This window comes from Pan troglodytes, chromosome 4 (genome assembly GCF_028858775.2).
Source record: "Pan troglodytes isolate AG18354 chromosome 4, NHGRI_mPanTro3-v2.0_pri, whole genome shotgun sequence".
Lineage (NCBI taxonomy): Eukaryota > Metazoa > Chordata > Mammalia > Primates > Hominidae > Pan > Pan troglodytes.
Window position 1 is genome coordinate 76,113,588 of NC_072402.2, and position 19,982 is coordinate 76,133,569.

General features: G+C 40.6%; 1 protein-coding gene across 3 annotated transcripts in view; it reads right to left on the reverse strand.

The window, feature by feature from the left end:
- SLC1A3 (solute carrier family 1 member 3) overlaps positions 1–19,982 on the reverse strand; it is an 81,770-nt gene that overhangs the window by 11,544 nt on the left and 50,244 nt on the right. For all 3 annotated transcript variants that reach the window (XM_009449275.5, XM_001146398.8, XM_009449274.4), the window contains 2 exons: positions 5,534–5,738; positions 2,663–2,705 (listed from right to left, as the gene is read on the reverse strand). In XM_009449275.5, coding sequence (XP_009447550.1) covers positions 2,663–2,705; positions 5,534–5,738 — 248 coding nt within the window. The remainder of the gene's footprint in view (positions 1–2,662; positions 2,706–5,533; positions 5,739–19,982) is intronic.

The following is a 19,982-nucleotide window of genomic DNA, read 5'->3' on the forward strand; positions in this document are numbered from 1 at the left end:
TCTCTCTCTCTTTAATCTGTGGCAAACCCCTACTAGTTTCTCAACATAGACAGACAGAAACACATACTGAAATACATACAAATCATGACACACACACACACACATACACACACTCAAATACATAACAAATGATAACAGGAAAGAGATATCCAGCTAAAGATGCTGGACTAAACACATGCATGTGCTTTTGCTTTCTTCTGAAACCCTAATAAAATGACTATAATGGGATTTTTTAAAAACCATAAACCCAAATATTCACAATAGTCCTTTTCCTTTCTGTGGGGATCATGCTATGGTATAATAGATAAATCACCTGGTATCCTTTCTCTCATATTCTACAGCTGTGAAACAAGAACAATTGTGCTGGTTCTACCTCACAGTGTTGTGATAATCAACTTAAACAGAATATAGGAGAACATCTTGCAAATTTTAAAGTATTGTACTAATTTCTGCTAATGGTGCTCAATGACAAAGCCCTTCAGGGATTAGACCTGTTTAGAGATTTCAGTGGGTATTACAAATTAAAAATCCCTAAACAAGCTGTTTCCAAGCCATTCTTGATGTTATTAGTTCTTAAGAATAGGTGCCTGATTAATAGTTGGTGATGACAACTCATCTTCTCCAAGTCTATAGTGGGGTTTCTCTTCTAACTCAAGAGATGGTCTTTTTCCCATCATCTATTCAGTTTCTGCATAGATGCCCCAGTCAGGAGATGCTGGCCACATGAAACAAGTAAGCTCATCCCTCTGTGATTTTAATGAGAATAGAATTCCTGATCTTGATGGCGATTGTAGGGAAAGCACCAGTGAGAGTAATAATGGTGAGTGATGGTGAGTGAATCTAGAGTCTAGGGGAAGAAAGTGCTGCTGTATATGAAGTGCTTGGTCATTTCTTTACCAAGGGTTAATGGAAAACTTTCTTATCCACTGGGAAACAACTACTCCCAAACAAAGCCATGGCCAGCTGTCAATACTATGGACACATTCATGAACAGTTAGTAGCACTGGTAATTTCAAGCAACAAAAAAATTGGCCCCATTCATCTATTCCAACCAACTCTCAAATTTCTTTACTCCATTGGGTCCTTATGCGTTTTATGGATTGTCCAGGGTAGATTTTCAATCCTGATCAGGCTTTCTTATGCCTCTAACTCATTCCCCTTAGATCTGTTTGCAGCATGCACAGAAACTGCAACCTTGTTTGCATCCTGGTCTAAGCCAATTAGACCTGGGGAGAAACATTTTCTTTCCCTTCAAAATCCTGTAAATGCAAATCCAAATCAAACACAATCAATCTGTACAAGTCAGCACTTTTTCCATCTGAAGGATCTGGAAATCAGCATTTTTGATATCACACAGGGCCAGCTGACTTACTGGAATCGTCAGCCCCATGGTGCTAGAGTTGGCTGGTTGGATTGAAAGGCGCTTATTATTTATAGTTATAGTTGTTTTTGAACAAAGAAAGTTAGATTTTGGCCTCAGGCTTATTTTTTTTTAAAAGAAAGAATTTGGTTTGAATGTTTCAATGTGTGCATGCATTACATATTAAAAATAGTCTTAAAAATTATTACAAGGGGAAAAAAACAAAGGGAGACTTATATGTGTAAAATCCAGTCTTCTACTAGGTTGGGGTTTTGTTTGGTTTGTTTTACAGATCCTAAGCAGAAGCGTTAGGGAATTACAACAGGAGTGAATTGACACCATCTGGAGAAATGTTTGGGAAATATTATTTAACCCAGAGTGTCTGTTTCCCTTTTAATATTTTAGGGAACAAAGCTCTTATATTCAAGTGAGGTTAAAGTGAGCTTTATTGATTTTATCTTCTAATGGTAAAAGGTATTTGTATCTGCAACACAGAGCCAAGAGTTGCTTGTATATGAGCTAAAAGGAGCTGGACCTCAGTATAGCCTCCAGGTCGGTGTCTCATCGCCCTGAATATTCCTTTCTTGGAAGCAGAATGGAGTAGCAGAAAGCAGATAGAATTTGGAGTCAACACAATGAATTTGAATTCTGAGTCTTCCCACTTACTACTTGTGAGAATTTGTGCGTGATACATAATTGCTTTGAGTCTTATAGATGAGCTGCCCCATCAGTGAAATGAAGACAATGATATTTATAGTATTTATGTGAGGACTAAAAATAATGTTAGTGCTTGGCATATAGCGGGATTTCCATGAATGACGATGCCATTCCTTTCTGCTTTGGCTCTCCTTTAGAGTCCATTAGGTACTTGGTAGACTTGAAAAAAAAAACAGTCCATTGATATTTAAATCAAACCCAGAAATCTAAATAATCTCTCTAATCTTCTTTAAGGCAAGTTATAAATATATTTTATATTGGTGTTTGTTTGGTTGGTGGGCTTTTGCCAGTGGGGAGTTGGGTGATAGGAAGGGGGGGTCTTGTGATTAGCCTTCTTAACAATAGCAGACTCAATGAGATATTTGTATGCAAGACACACTGTGTCTGACAACTACTAAGCTTTCAATACAAGGTAAGAACCATCCTTTCCCCCCAAAATTCCTAGAAAACGCTAGTGTTTTTAATCTGGTTGACAAGAAAAGTGTTTCTTATAGCAGAGAAATGAGCAGGGAAAAGAGGGTCCCACTTGATTTGGTATAGAAAAGAGGAATTTAAAAGGCAAGTTAATGTCTGTAGAGTGTTTACCTGTTTAAAGCAGGCTTCTACCAGATTTGGAGGGAACATGTTCCTGCAAAGAAAGTAATAGTCACTTGCAAAATTTTCCAAGTAATAAGTTTGCTCCTTAAATTCTGTTTCATTGTGTGTAAGGTAAAGATTGCGTTGAACCAAGCAACAAATGGAAAAACAAAAATGTTAGTGGATTTTACAGCTTGAAAAGGAATATATGGTGCTCCCTAAGTGTGGCCCATGTAGTTCATATTTTCAGGGTAGTCCAAACTTGACTCATTTATCCTCTTGTCAGCCAATGGGGTTCTTCATTCAGCCATTATATTATTAAAAACCCTGCTACTAGGAATAATCAAAGTAAGACTGGAAATGACTTTTATCATTAGCTTTCTGGCTAACTAGGGTATTGTTTAGCAGTGGTCATTTTGGTTATTGTGCCATGTGTCTAGGAGCCAAATGTTCTGAATCAAAAGCCATGGTCAGCCCATGGAATTTTGTTCTCCAGAAAAGCCTCCCAAAGGCGTTCTGGGGAATGGGGTTTTGGCACTGAATTGCTAAAGCTTCTGCAACTCTTTGGTAGCCAATGGAGAGATGACCTGCAAAATTTGAACTTGAAGCCCATGTGGCAGGACTTGTTACTTCTTCAGAGACTTTGTCAAAGCACTGTTTGTGTTTGTAGGGGGTAGAGTGAGGGACAACACTCTGGCTGGGAAGTCTGTCATCAGCTGTGTGACACTGGCCAAGTCATGGCACCCATTTATGTCTCATTTGACTCATCTCTTAAAGAGGAGATTGGATTAAACTATCATTAGAGCTCCAAGATGAAAGACTATGGGAGAAGGAGAAATGATCCAGCAGTTATCACAGGCTCAAGAATCCAGCAGTTGCACGTTATCAAAGTTATATTTTAGTATTATAAATGCTTGTCCCTTTCTTCCTACTAGACCATCCTGTTTTCCTTCCTATGTACGCTCTATGAGGTTGTTGCTATCAACCTTGATAGAAATATGCATTCAGGAGATTCCAGGATAAATGTTCAAACCAAGTGATTGGTTGTGGGCAGGATACATTTTTCACTGGAGCAAGGCAAGGCAGAAACACAGTCTTCTGATGGATCAACCAGACTGGGGATGACAAGATTCCAATTCTTCAAACAAGGAATAAAAATTACAGGGAAAGAAAATGTAATATAATAAAATACTTCTAATCTAAACTATCTGAGGGTAAAGTTCATGCAGAAATGGTGAAAAGCCTTAATTAGTTGTATGAACTAAATAAAAACATAGCTACTGAATGTCAGCTTGGTATGAAATAATGTTATAAGGTGGCTTGATACCTGCAGATCATTGTGATTAACTCCCTGAAAAAGGACTTTCAAGAAGAGGCCCCTTGGGTAGTGTTTATATACATAGAGATGGTGCAAAGTCACCCATGGTGGGAATTGAGAGGTGCTGCTGAAGGTACCCTCTGCTCCCCAAATCTCTCTTGGCTTTACCTGCCACAGCCCCATTCCTTGAGATGGCATAGAGGACTTTCCTTCAGATGATCAATGGGGAATGGGCCCTTTAGACAGGTATCTATAATTGGCAACCCAATCACTCTGCAGGTAAGTTAGCTGAAAAGCTGGGAGGAAAGAGCTAGTCTTTGGGAAGACAGGCTGGGAGGGACTAAACAGTGGGGGAATGCTGAGCAGATGGGGCATCTAGAGCCTATGCTGAGATATCTTTCCTTTGTCTTTCTAGATTCACTCTCCATTCTGTCTATGCCCTGGGATCCTGGCCTCTATGGACCACAACACATGGGTTCTCTTGCCCTCTGGCTTCCTACTCCTATTAGGTTTGTCTAGTGACATGCACTGACAGATCACAGGGCAGCGGGAGTCTATATTCTCCCAGAGCTCTCTTTGACAGATTTTGTGGCAGCTCCCTTCCTCCATTTAGGACTCCTGAGGCCCTTCCCTCCCGAGGCTATAGCTCTTTCTGGGTTCCAGTAACACCTCCTTTCCTTTGCTCCTTCATAGCTAAGGGTGTTAACAAAATAGTTTCTTACAGTTAGGGCTTTGAGGCCTTACCATCGTTTGTAGGTTCCTTTAAGGCTGCCCGCACCTTGGCAAACCTTCTTCAAGGTTCCTTTAGAGTATGTGGTATGCTTCCTGCCAGGACCTGACTGAGCAAGGGCAGGTGTGTAGGGGAGAGGAAGCAGGAAGGTGCTGGGATTGGATTTTGGCTTACTTCACAGTTCTACATAAGGTTGACTCTATTACCAAGTCTGCTTCAAGTAGTAGATAAAACTCATTTGTAATCAATGTATGGTTTGTATGTAAAACAATGCTAAAGAAGCCATCCTTTATTCTTTTATTACAGACCTGCCAAATTCTTTCTCCATAAACATTATGAAAGGAAAACCTTGGGACAGGTTTGACAAGATGATCTCTAAAGTCCCTCTGGAACCAAACTGCGTATAATGCGTTGTGCATAGTGGGCAATGATACTGATCACAAGTTCAAAATCAGAAGGGTCCAAAGAATAGGGCATACTTGAATAAAAATTAGCCTTAAAGAACAGCACTTAAGAAAAATAGATTAAGAATTATTAAAATTCCAAGGTGAGCTGCATAGTTGAGAGAGGTCAGTGACCAGATTCTGAATCCGAAAAGCAAGGCTCTCAAAATCCATATCCTCTCCTTGCTCTTTTCGCCTCTCTCATACAAGATCAGAAAATGGATCCTTTCTTCAATTTCTATAAGAAAGAAGTAAAGATATATGACCTTCATTTCAAGCCTGGCAAGGCTGGTTCAGTCACACACCCCTTCCAGGGTTTGATTAGCTTCCCAGTAAGAGGGTCTGGATGGCGAAAATACACCCCAAAGGACAGGCTTGCAAGGACATACCTGATCAAGTCCAGGAAGGCATCTGCAGCTGTCACTTGTACAATTTTGCCTTCTCTGTGCATGTTTTCCTTTGTGCCCTTCCCAGGATGGATGATGATGACAATGATTATGCCAATCACCACAGCAATGATGGTGGTAGTCATATAATAGACTACAGCTCGCATTCCCATCTTCCCTGATGCCTTACTATCTAGCGCCGCCATTCCTGGTGGAGGCAAACAGAAGATTTTCAGGAAGTCAGTCCAGGGAATTCTCCAGTGGAAAACAATGGGAACAGCATTTCCTTTATACTCCCCTACCCTCATCCCACCCAGCCATGGGATTTCGTACATGTTGTGAGAACCTGGCCCCAAATCTCACAAGGTGAAGGGAAAAGGCCGAGGCTAGAATGGTGAGGCATCAGCAGTGTCAGTGAACATGCAGTCACTCATTTTCTGCCCCAAGAGTTGATTTCACATGGCCAAATCAATACTGTTCTCTAATGGTCCAAAAGTGCAATCAGATTGTTTCCTAGGTTACTGCTAGTTGGGGAAGCTATGAGTGTGAGTAGTGCGTGTGTGAGTGTGCCTGTGTGCATGTGTGTGTAAATAAATACTTAAAACATTTTTCTGGCAGGATAATCTAAGTTTACCTCAAGTTCAAGCACTCTGGTGATTCACACACAGATTAACTGCCATTAAATTCTTTCAAAAGAATTATTTTATATATGTATTTGGGATTCTTTTTTGATGTTTTAATGTACAATTTAAGCTATTATTCTGATCACCTGCTGATCTATCCTCAATTTGCATTTAAAGTAGACATTGGCTTATAAGGTTCTCAAATAGTTTCTCTGCTATTATTTCATCTCATCCAATCAAAGAATTTTTAAAAATGATCATGGCACAGTTCTCATTCTTGTACCCTGTCTTCCTCTACTTTGTCCCACAGGTCTGAGATGCCTCATCTCATGCTAAATATCCCTCTTTCCCTCATTTTCGGAACATCTTCAAAGTCTGCCTCAGGCAAGGTGTCATCCTAGAGAAAAAAGGAGGCATGACTTTTAAGGTTTTCCTAAAGGCTGTAGCTAATGGAACACAGTTCAATGCTTTTTGGGCTGAAAAACTATTGGAAAAGACAAAAAACTCGCAAAAGATTAAATTATCTATATTAATATGAGCTCTTCTGTTTTATTAGCTGTATCTTCACTTTTCTTCATTCTTTATCCTCCCCAATCCCACTAAAATCCAATTATAGTGTAATCCAATTATAGTTAATTGAGTTTTTTTTTTACAATTTAAAATGGTGTTTCCACAAATGTATTAAAAGGTTATACTGTATTTCAATGACAAGTATCAGATTCTAATGGTGGTTTAATATTCAGGTAGTGGCCCTGTTCACATGAACATATTTAGAGTTTATGTGAACTCTAAATATTTGCATATTTAGAAGGTAAAGTACTGATTCAAATGGTGTCTACGATTGCCAGATAACTGGTTGGGTTTGCTCAAAAATCTTAATACAAAGGTAATTAGCTTAAGTGGAAATTGAAGCCATGACCTTCAATTTATAATTTCATTTGTATTTGAATCGTATCACTTATAATTTTCATTATAAGCCCTTAGTATTTCATATGTTCTTATTTTTAACAACCTATAATGCAGATTATAAAGCAGTTAAGTAACAGTCTAAAGGATTTAACACCAAGTGGAATGGAGTGGGAACTTGAACTCGGGTCTTATGTAACTAGGTTCAGTGTACTTTCTGCCTCTGAGAAAACCAACTGCAGCTCCCACAGATAAGGAGGCCAGCTTTGGCTTTGATGCCATGCACTTAGCCTCTTTTATCCTTGGCCACTTTCTCGAAACCCGGGGCTAAGTATTCATTTGTTAGGATGGCACCACTTCAACACTTCAACTATGTTAAAAATGGGCTAATCTGTTCCCAACCGAAGTATCCCATCCCCCCGCAGTTTCATTCTCAGGTCTGAATCACATCTCAAAATATCTTGGCTTGGCTGTGCTCAAAATGATTTCTCTCAGAAGGGGCCCACTCTCTTTCCCATGAGTGCCTGAACTTGTCACCACCAAAGCCTGCAATTCTTCCGGCTCTCTCCCTGTGGAACCGGCGAGTAGTGTAAGCACAATACGCCGGATATCTCTGGGTACCAGGGAGTACCAGGCGGCAGTATTTTCTTCCTCTGAGATGCTTTTTTCCCTCTCGCCTTCTATTTTGTGGTGCTGTTCCGTTCTCACGCCAACTCTTCTCTGATGCTCCTGCCCACTATTCTCGACCTACAGCTATTCGGAGAGAGTGCTAAGTGGTCAAGGCAGAGCACTGGAAACCAAAGTGGCAAACAAAGGATGAGGTTTAATGTCCCTTCTCACACCATGGGGAGAGGGATAGGGAAAGTTATCCCAATACCCACGGCTACAGGGCTGTCGACTCTAGAAAATAAAGTTCATAGGTTTTTAAAAAATGTTTAAAGTAAAAACCAATATGAAAACATTTTCTTCATACTTTCTAATTCTAAATAGCTGAAGACAACCATCAAGGCATTTTTTCCCAAAAAGCACAGAAGGAGATTCAATCATCAAATGAGAGGCCTCACTCACCTCTGCATATTGGCCCTTATACTTTGAAAGAGAATAAAGTAACAGCTGCTATTGTTTCAGCCAAGAAAGGTAAGGGAGGTATATTCATTAATCACATCTCCATGTAGGTCCTTCCCTTAAAGGAGGATCGAAGTCCCACACAGAGTTACTTGACCACCTCTGTTCCAGGTACCCTGGCTTGTAAAACAAATGAGACCACCAGGAACAAGGCGGTACACTGTCATCAGGGCAACAGCAGGACAGTTGTGTACAATCTGTTCACACACAATGGCCTTAATACTGGTGGCATCAGGAAAATGGAGGAAGAACTCTGGAAGACAAAACCCCAAATGAGCAGGGCATCGCTTTCCCACCCTCACCTAAACTCTGTGACCATTTCCTTTCCCCAACCTCAAGAAATATGAGAGACGAACCTTTTTACACCAGAGACTAAACAGAGATGTCAGAGTGTCTGGAGCAAGGTTAAAGTACTAAATCACTTTGTAGAATGGGGCACTTTGGCAGGAACTGCCCTAAACGTTTGGGAAGGAGGAAGTTTACATTGAGCCTTATCACTTTAAAATATATGGGAGAAAAGGGCACTGGGGTGATGGGGAGACGGAAAGTTACTTTGGTATGTAGGTAATTGTGGGAGTGTGTTACGAAAGCCATGCATTCATCTAAATACATATTTGAGAAACACATTCCAGAGCAAGTGGTAAAGATAATGATCTTGACTAGTTTCTTTTTCTTCATTTGATCTGGGCTTAGCTAAACTAGCCCAATTCAAGACATCATGACATCTTTATTATGAAAACAACCTGCCTTCAGAATCAAGACCCCCCTGAAATCCAAAGAAATACTGTATTGTACTATTGTTATAAGTACCATGATGGCTCTTTCACTTACAATGACACATTTGTGTGTGTGTTTTGTACATTTTGAGTTAACTTTTATCTGGTCCAAAGACTCACTCGCTAAGTTCTATCTTTGATTGATGGTAATGGTCATTTAATTCCATGACAATTGTATAATGCAGATATTGTTGATACTATATTATAGGTGAAGAAACAAGAGACCAGAGAAGTTAAATAACTTGCCCAGCATTGCACAGCTAATAAATGGCAGTGGCAGGATTTGAACCCACATTTCCAAGAGAGTATTCTTACTGCTATACCTCTCTTTTTATGGACAAGCCAGGAGTCACCCATGTTTCATTTGCTTGTTATCCATGCTGACTTTCTCTAACTTTCTTGCATTTGAGTTAATTGCTAAGATGAGCCACTTGGCTTGAAGATAATTCTATGGAGGAATATAATTGTGAAAAATCTCTGTCCCATTACTCAGTATTCCCTAAACTTACTTTAAGATCAAGCCGATTAACACTGGTCACCAGAAGGACTAGCTAGAGAGCTGATAATATCAGTGCAAATTCTTCACCATTCCTAGAAAAACAGCCCAGAGCATGTTTAATGGAGGGTGGAGAGCCGTGGATATTTGCTGGCTGCTGTGAGCACTTGAGTCTTATTTTCTTTTCTACAAGTCTACCCATAAATAACCACTTATCAAGCAAGCAATCATTTCTCCAAACCTATTTCTGTTCAACAATGAGTTAAGCATCAGAAGGAGACTGAATAAGATGCTTTCTGGAAAGTAAAAGATTAAAACTTTGCTTCAAACACCTGAGTATTTTAGGCAGTAATCACATGGAAGAGAGAGGAAAGGAAGGGAGTTTCTTGAGCAAATAGGTAATTATAAATACAGTCTTTTGGCAATTGATTTGTCACAACAAATATGCACCAAATTCATGGGATTTTAGGGGGCAGAGAGGGAATGTTTTGGAAATGTGTATGTGGTACTCTGTAAGTCTCTATGGTAAATTAGATCTCTTATGGTATAATAATTAATATGACTTCTTGGATAAATAAAATATACATTCAGTCAAGTATTAAAGGACAACATAAAATGTGCCAAGTTCCCAAGTTTCCATCATTGGCATGGATTTTATTCTCCGGTCTGCTGAAAAATCTGTGACTTGGACATTGACATGTATCAGTGTACTTCCCTCAACAATTTCCATCTCTGGTTTTGAAACACGAAATCTAGAGAAGTAGTCTTCTGTTTTGAATTGTCTTCCCACTTATCCCCATGATGTTTCATTGTTCTTCCAGGGCCACTGGAACAGGTCCAGAAGGAAAGAAAAGAGTGATGGCAACTGCTGATTCAAGAAGATTGTTCTGTTTCAGTTTTTATTTTATTTTAGATGTACTCCTTCTCCACAATGAGTTTCTCATACACGCATCTAATGAAAGACGCCTGTTCTCAACCCTCCTAGAATTTCAAGATGGGCAAACTTACAAGGAAAGCAAGGATGAGCGCTAATATGTATCATATTCATGTGAATATAAGATTTTTTAAATAAGAAAATCAAACTCTAAAAATACAATATACTTCATAATTACAGATTGAAAAATGGGCCCGTGTGTCCTAGGCAGCTGCCCACTGCTGAGTCCAGGGTACACTGCCATCCTAGGAAGAGAGAGAGGAGGAGGGTGAAAAAACTCACCCAGGAAAGGCAGTGAGGGGTGGGGAGGGAGCACAAAGAAAGTCACTTCAAATCTCTCTCTAGAACTATATTGTTTTTCTGTGCAAAAATATTTTCTTCTGGCCCCTTTATAGACTAGCTTGTAAAAACACTGCAAAGTGCTATGATTCTAAGGGTTCTGGAACCGAAGACAAATCATTAAAAGTTGGATTCCAAATTGTTGGTAAAGAATGATTATGTCACAATTTTGCATCACAGTTAGTAAGCCAGTGATAGCCTCGGGATGTAATCTAAGAGACAGTGGCACAGTGGTTAAGAGTTCAGACTCTGACGTTAGAATACCTGGATTCTACTTTTGGCTCTGGTACCATGTGGCTTCTCCAAGCCTCAGTTTCCTCCTCTGTGGAATGTGAAAAATAGAAGCTCCCTCATAGGGTTTTCACTGGCATTAAAGGGGCTTCCATATAGAAAGCACTTAAAGTAGTGTTCAGCACATGGTAAGCATTCAACAAATGTTAGGTGTTATTATTACTTATTAAACAGGTACATAATAAACAAGCTGTTCACAAAGCATTATTTCACCTCTAAGCCTTACTTCTGATGTAGAAAATACACTAACAATACCTACATTGCAAGATTAGAGAAAACATATTTACAGGGTACAAAGTAGGTCCTTGATAAAGGACAGTTTTGTTCATTCTGTGTCTCCTGCTACCAGAATTTTAGTGCCAAGAGAGCGGGACCATCTGTTTTATTCATCGCAGTGGCCTGAGTGCCTAGCATAGTGTCTGCACATAGAGGGGCTCAATAATCATTTTTTTGAATAACCAGCCATTCTTATTAGTGTTTTTGTTGCTATGCTGGATAGAAGCCACAGGCTTTTTTTTTTTCTAACACTTAGATTGGGTTACTATATGAATTACAAATTCTAAAGTTGCTTTTGTTTAAAACACTCTTTAATTCTGACTCACTAATTTTGGTTGATCTTCCCCCAATTAATCCAAAATAATGAGGTTCATTCTGTCTGGAACAACAAGAGACAAACCTTGTGGGGAAAGAGTGTCAATGCAAACCCAGCGGCACCCGGAGTTTCATTTCCAGAGCTGGGAATGAGTTCCCGGCAAGGTGGCCCTAAGCTGCTCAGGAAGGCCAGGAGGCTGGAAAACTTCCACTTATTACTCACCACCATGGAATGGGCACCCTATTGCTTTCCCTTCCTTTGCCTTCTCTCTGGCACTCCTGTATTATTTTCCCTGTTTTGCTAACATATTTCCCTCTTGCAGATGAGCCTATAGAAGTAACTGCTATAGCTCTATCTGTCCATATGTTAACAGGTGAATGAATGAGTAAATGAAAATAGAAATGCAGAGAAGGGAATGAAAGAGAGGCCTGTGGTCTAAATGTGTGCCTTCATGAAGTCAATTTAGTAGGTCATAACTAGTATTTTCATCAATTAATCAAAGTGAATAGAAAATATCACAGTGTGTCACATGTGGTAAAGGTAAGTATTGTTTTGTGAGAATTTTTTTTCAGCTCTCTGTGTGTATGTGTGTGAATGCCAGGTTGCAATACAAAATATATTTATTATTGTAGTTTCTGGTAAAAAAAAAAAGTTTGTAAACACTGGCATAAACCCCCATTTGGTTAATAGTAGAGGCTTTAAAAAGGAGCCATGGGCCGGGCATGGTGGCTCAAACCTGTAATTCCAGCACTTTGGGAGGCCGAGGAGGGTGGATCACTGGAGGTCAGGAGTTCGAGACCAGCCTGGCCAACATAGTGAAACCCTGTCTCTACTAAAAATACAAAATTAGCTAGATGTGGTGGTGCACGCCTGTAATCCCAGCTAGTTGGGAGGCTGAGGCAGGAGAATCCCTCGAACCTGGGAGGCAGAGGTTGCAGTGAGCTGAGATCATGCCATTGCACTCCAGCCTGGGCAAAAAAGAGCGAAACTGTCTAAAAACAACAACAACAACAACAACAGCAGCAACAAAAAGGAACCATGAACTATGTATTGTCTTCCCTTCCTACCATGTTTGTTTCCTATGATCTTGGGCTGTCCACCATACCCAAGAACTTGCTTCATCTCACTAGCGGAGACCACAGAATGAGGATAGTGACCTTTGGTATTGGGTCATTTCACTTGAACAGAAATTTTATGGACATCGTAACAAGGGAATACATTTTAGAAAGGTTCACTTCATGGAATTTTGAGCAAAGAAGGCAATTTACTTTTATCAGTGATTCTTGGTGAAGAGAATGAAACCATCTCCATGAAGAGCGGAGAACGATTTTGCAGAATTCACAGTCACAAGCATTTTCACACGGGTTCTCACCCTGGTCAAAGGTTCCTTCTCATTATGGCTGTTTATAATATCACAAATGACATTTTATTAGCCTATAACACGGCTTAGCCTTATACGATTACATTACATGAAAACACCAAGTGTTCCTTACAGATTTGCCACGTGTGATGGCACATACTTTATCAGGGAAACTGATTTTTAAATTTGACCCTTAAAACTTGTCAACAGGTCTTTTTCGTCAAGCTCTAGTGTTCCTTAAGAAAATGAAGTGCAGGGCCGGGCGCGGTGGCTCACGCCTATAATCCCAGTACTTTGGGAGGCTGAGGCAGGTGGATCACCTGAGGTCAGGAGTTCGGGACCAGCCTGGCCAACATGGGGAACCCGTCTCTACTAAAAATACAAAAAATACAAAAAAAAAAAAAAAAAATTGCCGGGCGTGGTGGAGCATGCCTGTAATCCCAGCTACCCGAGAGGCTGAGGCAGGAGAATTGCTCGAACCTGGGAAGCGGAGGTTGCAGGGAGCAGAGATCACGCTACTGCACTCCAGCCTGGGGGACAGAGCGAGACTCCGTCTCAAAAAACAAAAACAAACAAACAAGAAAAGAAAATGAAGTGTAGAAAAGCAAAAGAGAAACATTCTCTTTTGAAAGATTGTTAAGTAGAAAAAAATCAGTGGCGAAGACAGTATTATTAGTGGCAGAAAAAGTCAAGTAAATCACTGTATCCTCGGTCTGATAGGACTAAGCAGACAATCCCTTTTCTCTGGCTACAGTCGTCCTTTGAGGATGAACTTTAATTCGGAAGCAATGAGAGGAAACTGAGGCACAACTTCCACCACTGCTACTTCTAACATCAAAGAACTTCTAGCGCCCTTTGGCTTAACCTTTGGGGTGGAGACTGCCTCTCCCGGGTAAGCAGCCCATGGCGGCCTCTGAGTGGTCAAGCTTTATTTCTGTCTACGCTGGTCTTGACCATTCAATTGACTCTCATGACAGCTTAACACAGTCCCGCGATCTTTCCAGTATGTGGTTTGCCAGAGGGCCCACCGCAGGGACTTCCTCTCACTCTCAGCGAGGTCGCCGGAAACTCTCAGAAGGGGCAGCTCCGAAATTCACTTCTCAGAGGCCCACAGCTGCCGGCGCGAGCCCCGCTGCGAGGTGATTTGGATACCCGTTTACCCTTCACATGAGCCCATCCTTCGCTCACTGTATTGGAATGTGCCGCACAATATGCTTTTTTGAAGAGGAACCAGAGAGTAATTCATCTTCTTTATGTGTGCTAAGCAGAGCAAGAGGGAGAGGCGAGCGGGACCCACCATGGGCCGGGGAGTCGTGATTAGTAACAGCTGACAGCCTCAGACCAAGACCCTTTCTCTGGCTACCTCATTGTAACAGCCGAGCACAAAGGAATGACTGTCCTCTTGCCAAGATTTAGAAACCCAGGACCGCAGAAAATAGCAGCAAAAAGCAAAGTGTGTGTTGGGCAGTGGGGGCAACAGGCTGACGAAAGCCACCCTTGGATCTACCTGTAAAGCCTAGGTTTGGAAAGAAACCTCTATCACGTGGAAAGCCCTGTCTCCCCATGATGCCCATTCACCAGCAGCACCAGGAGCACTGATGGTGGCGGGAAAAGTAGGTGAAATTACGCACAGAAAGAGCCTGGGGAGAGCAGCAAATTGCTTTGGTTTAATGAGAGGAAGTTCTTTGAGGGCCAGAGCCCCAGCCTGTCTCCCTTTCTTTCCAAAAGAATCATGATTTACAACTGACCACTGGATGAGTAGTTTGCAATTTCCACAAAAGCTGTCTTTACTTTGGATTGTGTTTCTTGTTACCGAAAAGACCTTCCCGCATGACTGTCTTGGGAAGATGATCGAGATAGCACGTTTCCTAGCTGGCAGAATGCTAAATGGGACCGAATTCCACAACCAGGCTTGACTTGTCCAAAATTAACCAAAAGGCTTCTCAAATTGACTGCAGAGCATGTCAGACTCAAGGGGTGACCTTTCTTCCCAAGGAAGGCCTGTCCCTCACAGAAGAAAAGGAATTGAAATGAAAGCCTCATAGAAGTTGAAAGCAATATATGAATGTTAAAGACCAGTTCATTCTGGCCCTGCTTTGCCAAAGAACAGCCGAAGCAGGAGTGTGACTCCAGGCCCAGTCATGAGGCTGGGAAGCAGCAGATTCTTATGGCCAAAGGAGCCACATGCACCTGTGCCCACCCACACTCTGCAAAGATTCTGGAACCAGATTCCAACGTTAGCACTCTGAAATGGACTGAAGTTAAGTTTGTTGCTTGAAACTGAAATTAAGATTTTTCAAACAGATGTATTTCTTTAAAGAAAAAAAAGCAACTAGTGAATAAAACATGTTCACCTTGTTTATTTTCTTTTTCTTTGAGATGGAGTCTCGCTCTGTTGCCCAGGCTGGAGTGCAGTGGCATGATCTCAGCTTACTGCAACCTCTGCCTCCCAGGTTCAAGTGATTCTCCTGCCTCAGCCTCCCAAGTAGCTGGGATTACAGGTGCCCACCACCACGCTTGGCTAATTTTTGTATTTTTAGTAGAGACGGAGTTTCGCCCCGTTGGCCTGTCTGGTCTTGCACTCCTGACCTCAGGTGATCCGCCCTCCTGGACCTCCCAAAGTGCTGAGATTACAGGCATGAGCCACCACTTTGTCTATTTTTTAAATTAAATCCAGAGATGTGAATCTTATTTACTATATAAGAAAATACATTTAAAAAATTCAGGTCCACACTTTGGCCAGTAAAAAGAGTGTGCAAAATGAAATCTTTGGTGGTAGAGCTGGGGCTGAGGAGAGGAGAAAGGGAAGATTGTGGAGATAGAGCTGAGAGAATGACAAGAGGAGAAAGAGAAAAGAGAAAACGTAGAGAAAAGGAAGGGAGATGAGAAATCAAAGGAAGATAGGATGGAGAAAAATTCAGAAGGGGCTTTTATCTTAGTCCGCATATTTCTTGGGCTGTGGCCAACGGCACCCCCTTTCAGTTCTGATTAGTTTTCTCAGCATTTGAAAGCTCATTGGTTGTTTTATCTAAAAGAATAGTTCCTATAAAAGAATAGTCTCACCTAGGGAGTGGGAGATTGTTCTCTCAGCTACCAGAGCCAAACAATAAAGCAGTGTTACTGCATAGAGTGAAAACACTGTCGGAGTAAACTCTAGAATTGGTCGGCTTCCCTGTTTCTGGTTACCATTGTAACAGAACATTCTTCCCTTGGAACAGGAAAAGCTACGTTTTTGCCCCCAGGTCCAAGGGCATCAATGGAATTGAATAATTGCTGATATATTCCACAAGTAGTGGCATAACACTTTTGTAGCTTTCTTCCTTCTCTAGGAGGGAGTTGTTTCTGCACATTCTACTTTAGTTTTGTAATACTTATGTGCATAGTTTCTTCTCAGCTTCATATTCCAATGTTTTTTTTCAAGGGGTATTTAGGAATCCCAAAAATTATACAAGAAAATTGTGGACAGTCCCTTATAGCAAACTTCACTTATCCTGAATAGATTTCTGGGGTCTAGGAAGGCGTATAGAGAAAGGATGTGGAAGTAACATTTGGTTGACTTGAGTTGCATGAGATGGGTTGGTAAAATAATTCTTTAATCTGGAATTTAGGAATAGAGTGAGTGATGAAGATACAGTCACCAGGGTTTGGAACAAACACAATTGGTAGATAGATATATTTGAGTAAAATATAGTCACACTAAATGATTTAAAAAGACAGCGAGTGATAGAACTGGGGACATTGTTGTTAAAGAGAAGTATGGAATAGAAGAACTATACATAAGGTAAAGAGAAGCCAGGTACAAAACAATGATTTTTAAATGAAGGATTCAAAGGACTATGGCTCATCACAAATAATGGAATGAATTGGTAAGGTAGTGAAGTTACGTTCAGGATAACATGCTTCTTCTAAAAGTGACTATAAATTACTCCTACAATTAAAACTTTTTCACTTATTCGTGCACTCTTTCAACATTTATTAAGGACCTTCTTGATACTCTGGCAAAGGACATAAACATTAAGCCTTTGATGTATTTATTACAGTCAACAGGACTTAAAAAAATATTGTGAAACTGGCCTAAACAAATAAAACACATCAAATTATCTAGCGGAGTGATTTGGAATGGAATTGGAGGAAAACAGAAACGTGTTGGTACGAACTGGAAGGAAATGGTTGTCATCAACATGAACTCCAGGGCTGCTTGGCTTGAATCCTGGCTCTCCCCACTTATCAGCTTGTGACTGGTCAAGGTATGTAATCCCTCACTCTCTTGGCAAATGGATGTTTTTGAGAATACAATAAATTAACATACGTGATGCCTTAATAATATGTGGCATATGGTGACAGTGATGTTTTTATTTTTGCTTTTAAAAAAGGATTTTTAGCTCTGAAGGGCTCCTTGGAACACCACTGTAAACCATAAGAACTCAGTCAAATTAGAGCCTACTGCAAGGCACTGTGCTGAGTTCTTCACCTCCTTTATCCTCCTAACAACCCTACAAGGTGGAGGCTAACAATGGTCACTCTGCATTTATGGATTAGGAAACAGGGAGGTTAAGTCCCTCACTCAGGATCACACAGCTAATAAGTGGCATTGCTGGCATCTGAAGTCTCTCCAACTCCAGAGCCCACTGTTTGATCACTATGCCTACTGTCTTGGAGATTTTCTGTAAAATAAATTCTTCTTCACACTAGACTGGTATCAATCATTGATGTGCATTTGATCTATCCAATGTGGAATCGTGACAGTAATCTGCTTAAAGTCATGTTTGAAAGGAAGCCATATATCACAGTAAAAAAAAAAAAAAAAGGGTAAGTTGTAAAGTGCCACAGTCATGGTGAGTGGCTACTGTCACAGCCCTGGGACCTGCACTGGAGTTAGTTTGACATCTCTCATTGAACTGGAGAGTCATAACATAGTGGCTTTATTCAGAAAATGACATACTAATGGATGTCTTAAGTCAAAGAAGAAAAAAAAACCTCAAGCATGGATAATTACACATTGCAAAGGCCATGGGTAATCCCTAGAATGCCCAGGCCACTTGGTGAAGCTGCAGCATTTCTCCCCCAACTCTGTTTAGAGTGTCAGTTACCAAACTTTCTCTGAGTCCCACCACAATGGTGCTCACAATCTTCTAGGGTAAGTCTTCACCATGGGCAGCTTTGATTAAACAAACAAACAAAAAAAACACTGCTTAGAAATCTAAAATCTCATTCCTTTTAACCCTTTCCCTTTGAGATAAATTTTTGCTTCTGGAGGAACCCAAAGCAAGTCTGATATATGTTTACCAGGGGACTTTGGTCTTCTTTTCTATAGACTCAATATGCATCATTTCTCCAACAGATCCTCATATATCATTATTTCCAGATGCTCACCAACCTGTAATGCCTCCCACTGCCTACCAGTCAATGTCCTCACGCTCTGGCCCAAACCTTTTTTCAGCTTCATTTCCTACGCAGGCCTACCCTATTCTGCCAGGCAACCCAGACTTCTCAGCATTCCCTAGACATGCCTTGGGTTTTCCTGTCTCTGTCTCTTTGCTCTTAAGGTTTCCTCTGCTCTCGTCCTCATTTCCTGTGGAAATCTGACCACTAGCCCAGCCCCTGAATTCCCGCAACCCTTTCTTTGTGCTTCTTGGTTTCATGGGGGGCTTTGTTTTATAGTCATGTGTGTACCTGTCTGACTCTCTATTTAAATTTTCAACTCCTTGAGCCTAGAGACTGGCAAAGTCTCTTTGTATCTTTATTGCCTGCCCTGGTTAGCACATTGCCTGCCCAAAACAGGAGTCTAATAAATGTGTCTTGGATTGGATTCAACACCCTCTTAGTAGCTACTCTGCTTTGTCAAAGCCTCTCCTGAATGTGCTCAGAACCAAACAAATTATTCCCAATGCAGTGCGGTCAGTGCAGAGTACAGTGACTATTAATATTTCTACTGAGGAAGCACACGGCTATATTCATTCTTTTTTAGCCACCACTTCCTACTGTTGGTTCACATTAAGCCTTTAGTCACATGAACTGCTGCCAAGCTCAGTTGTTCCCCATCCTGTAATTGCGCAATTGCCTTTTGAATCTAAAAGCAGAAATGTACACTTATTCCTTGCTCAACTTCATCATGTTGGTTTCCATCCAGCATTGCAGCCTATTGAAATCATTATGAATCATGATCACAGGCATATGTAGTGGAAGCCATCCTTTTTGGGCTTATGTCATATGAAAACACTATGTAGATGACTTCTATGTTGTTGAGTCGTTGATTAAAGTATGGAACAGGGCAGGGTTTTTTTAGAAAAGTACACAAGGGTGCTTCACCAGGTGTCTTTGCAGGTTGACATGGAGCCTTAAACACTCATTAAGTCTAGATATTCAGCCAGATTCAAAGACACTTCGTGATTTTTATCAGGTCCTATTTTATTACTAAAGGTATTAGGGAAGATTCAGAATTTTTCAGAATGACCAAAACAAATTGTTTCAGGAATTCCACAACCAAAAAGTGATTATAGAAAGGGAGCACTTTTTAAACAAAAAAATGCACATGAAGCTATTACAAGATGTTTTGTGGGAATACTGTTAGCCTGACTTTGTAACTTCAGGAATTACTGTTTTCCTAAAAGAATCAGTAGTATCAATCTAGAGAAGAATAAGCTAATAAATATCCTTCCCCACTAGATAGGAATGTCATATCATTTGGGCAGAGATGTAAATGCATCAAGGATCAATACAAACAGAAGTTATTCATATGCAAAAGAAATAACGGCATAATTATTTTAGGCTTCAGAAAAGTTAATTGGATAATTCATTAGCAAAAATTTCTGGTTGTGCTACAATGATTATTAAAAAGTCCATTCTTTTAAAGTATATGCCTTAAGTTCAACTTCACTTTTATTCGTTCTGGAATAACATATCAGTGATTTTCCAGGTCACAGCCCTTCAAGTATAGTAATACACGATGGTTTACATTGATTACTATATGCCCAGTGACTAACACTGCAGGAACTCAGTATAGCTTTGTT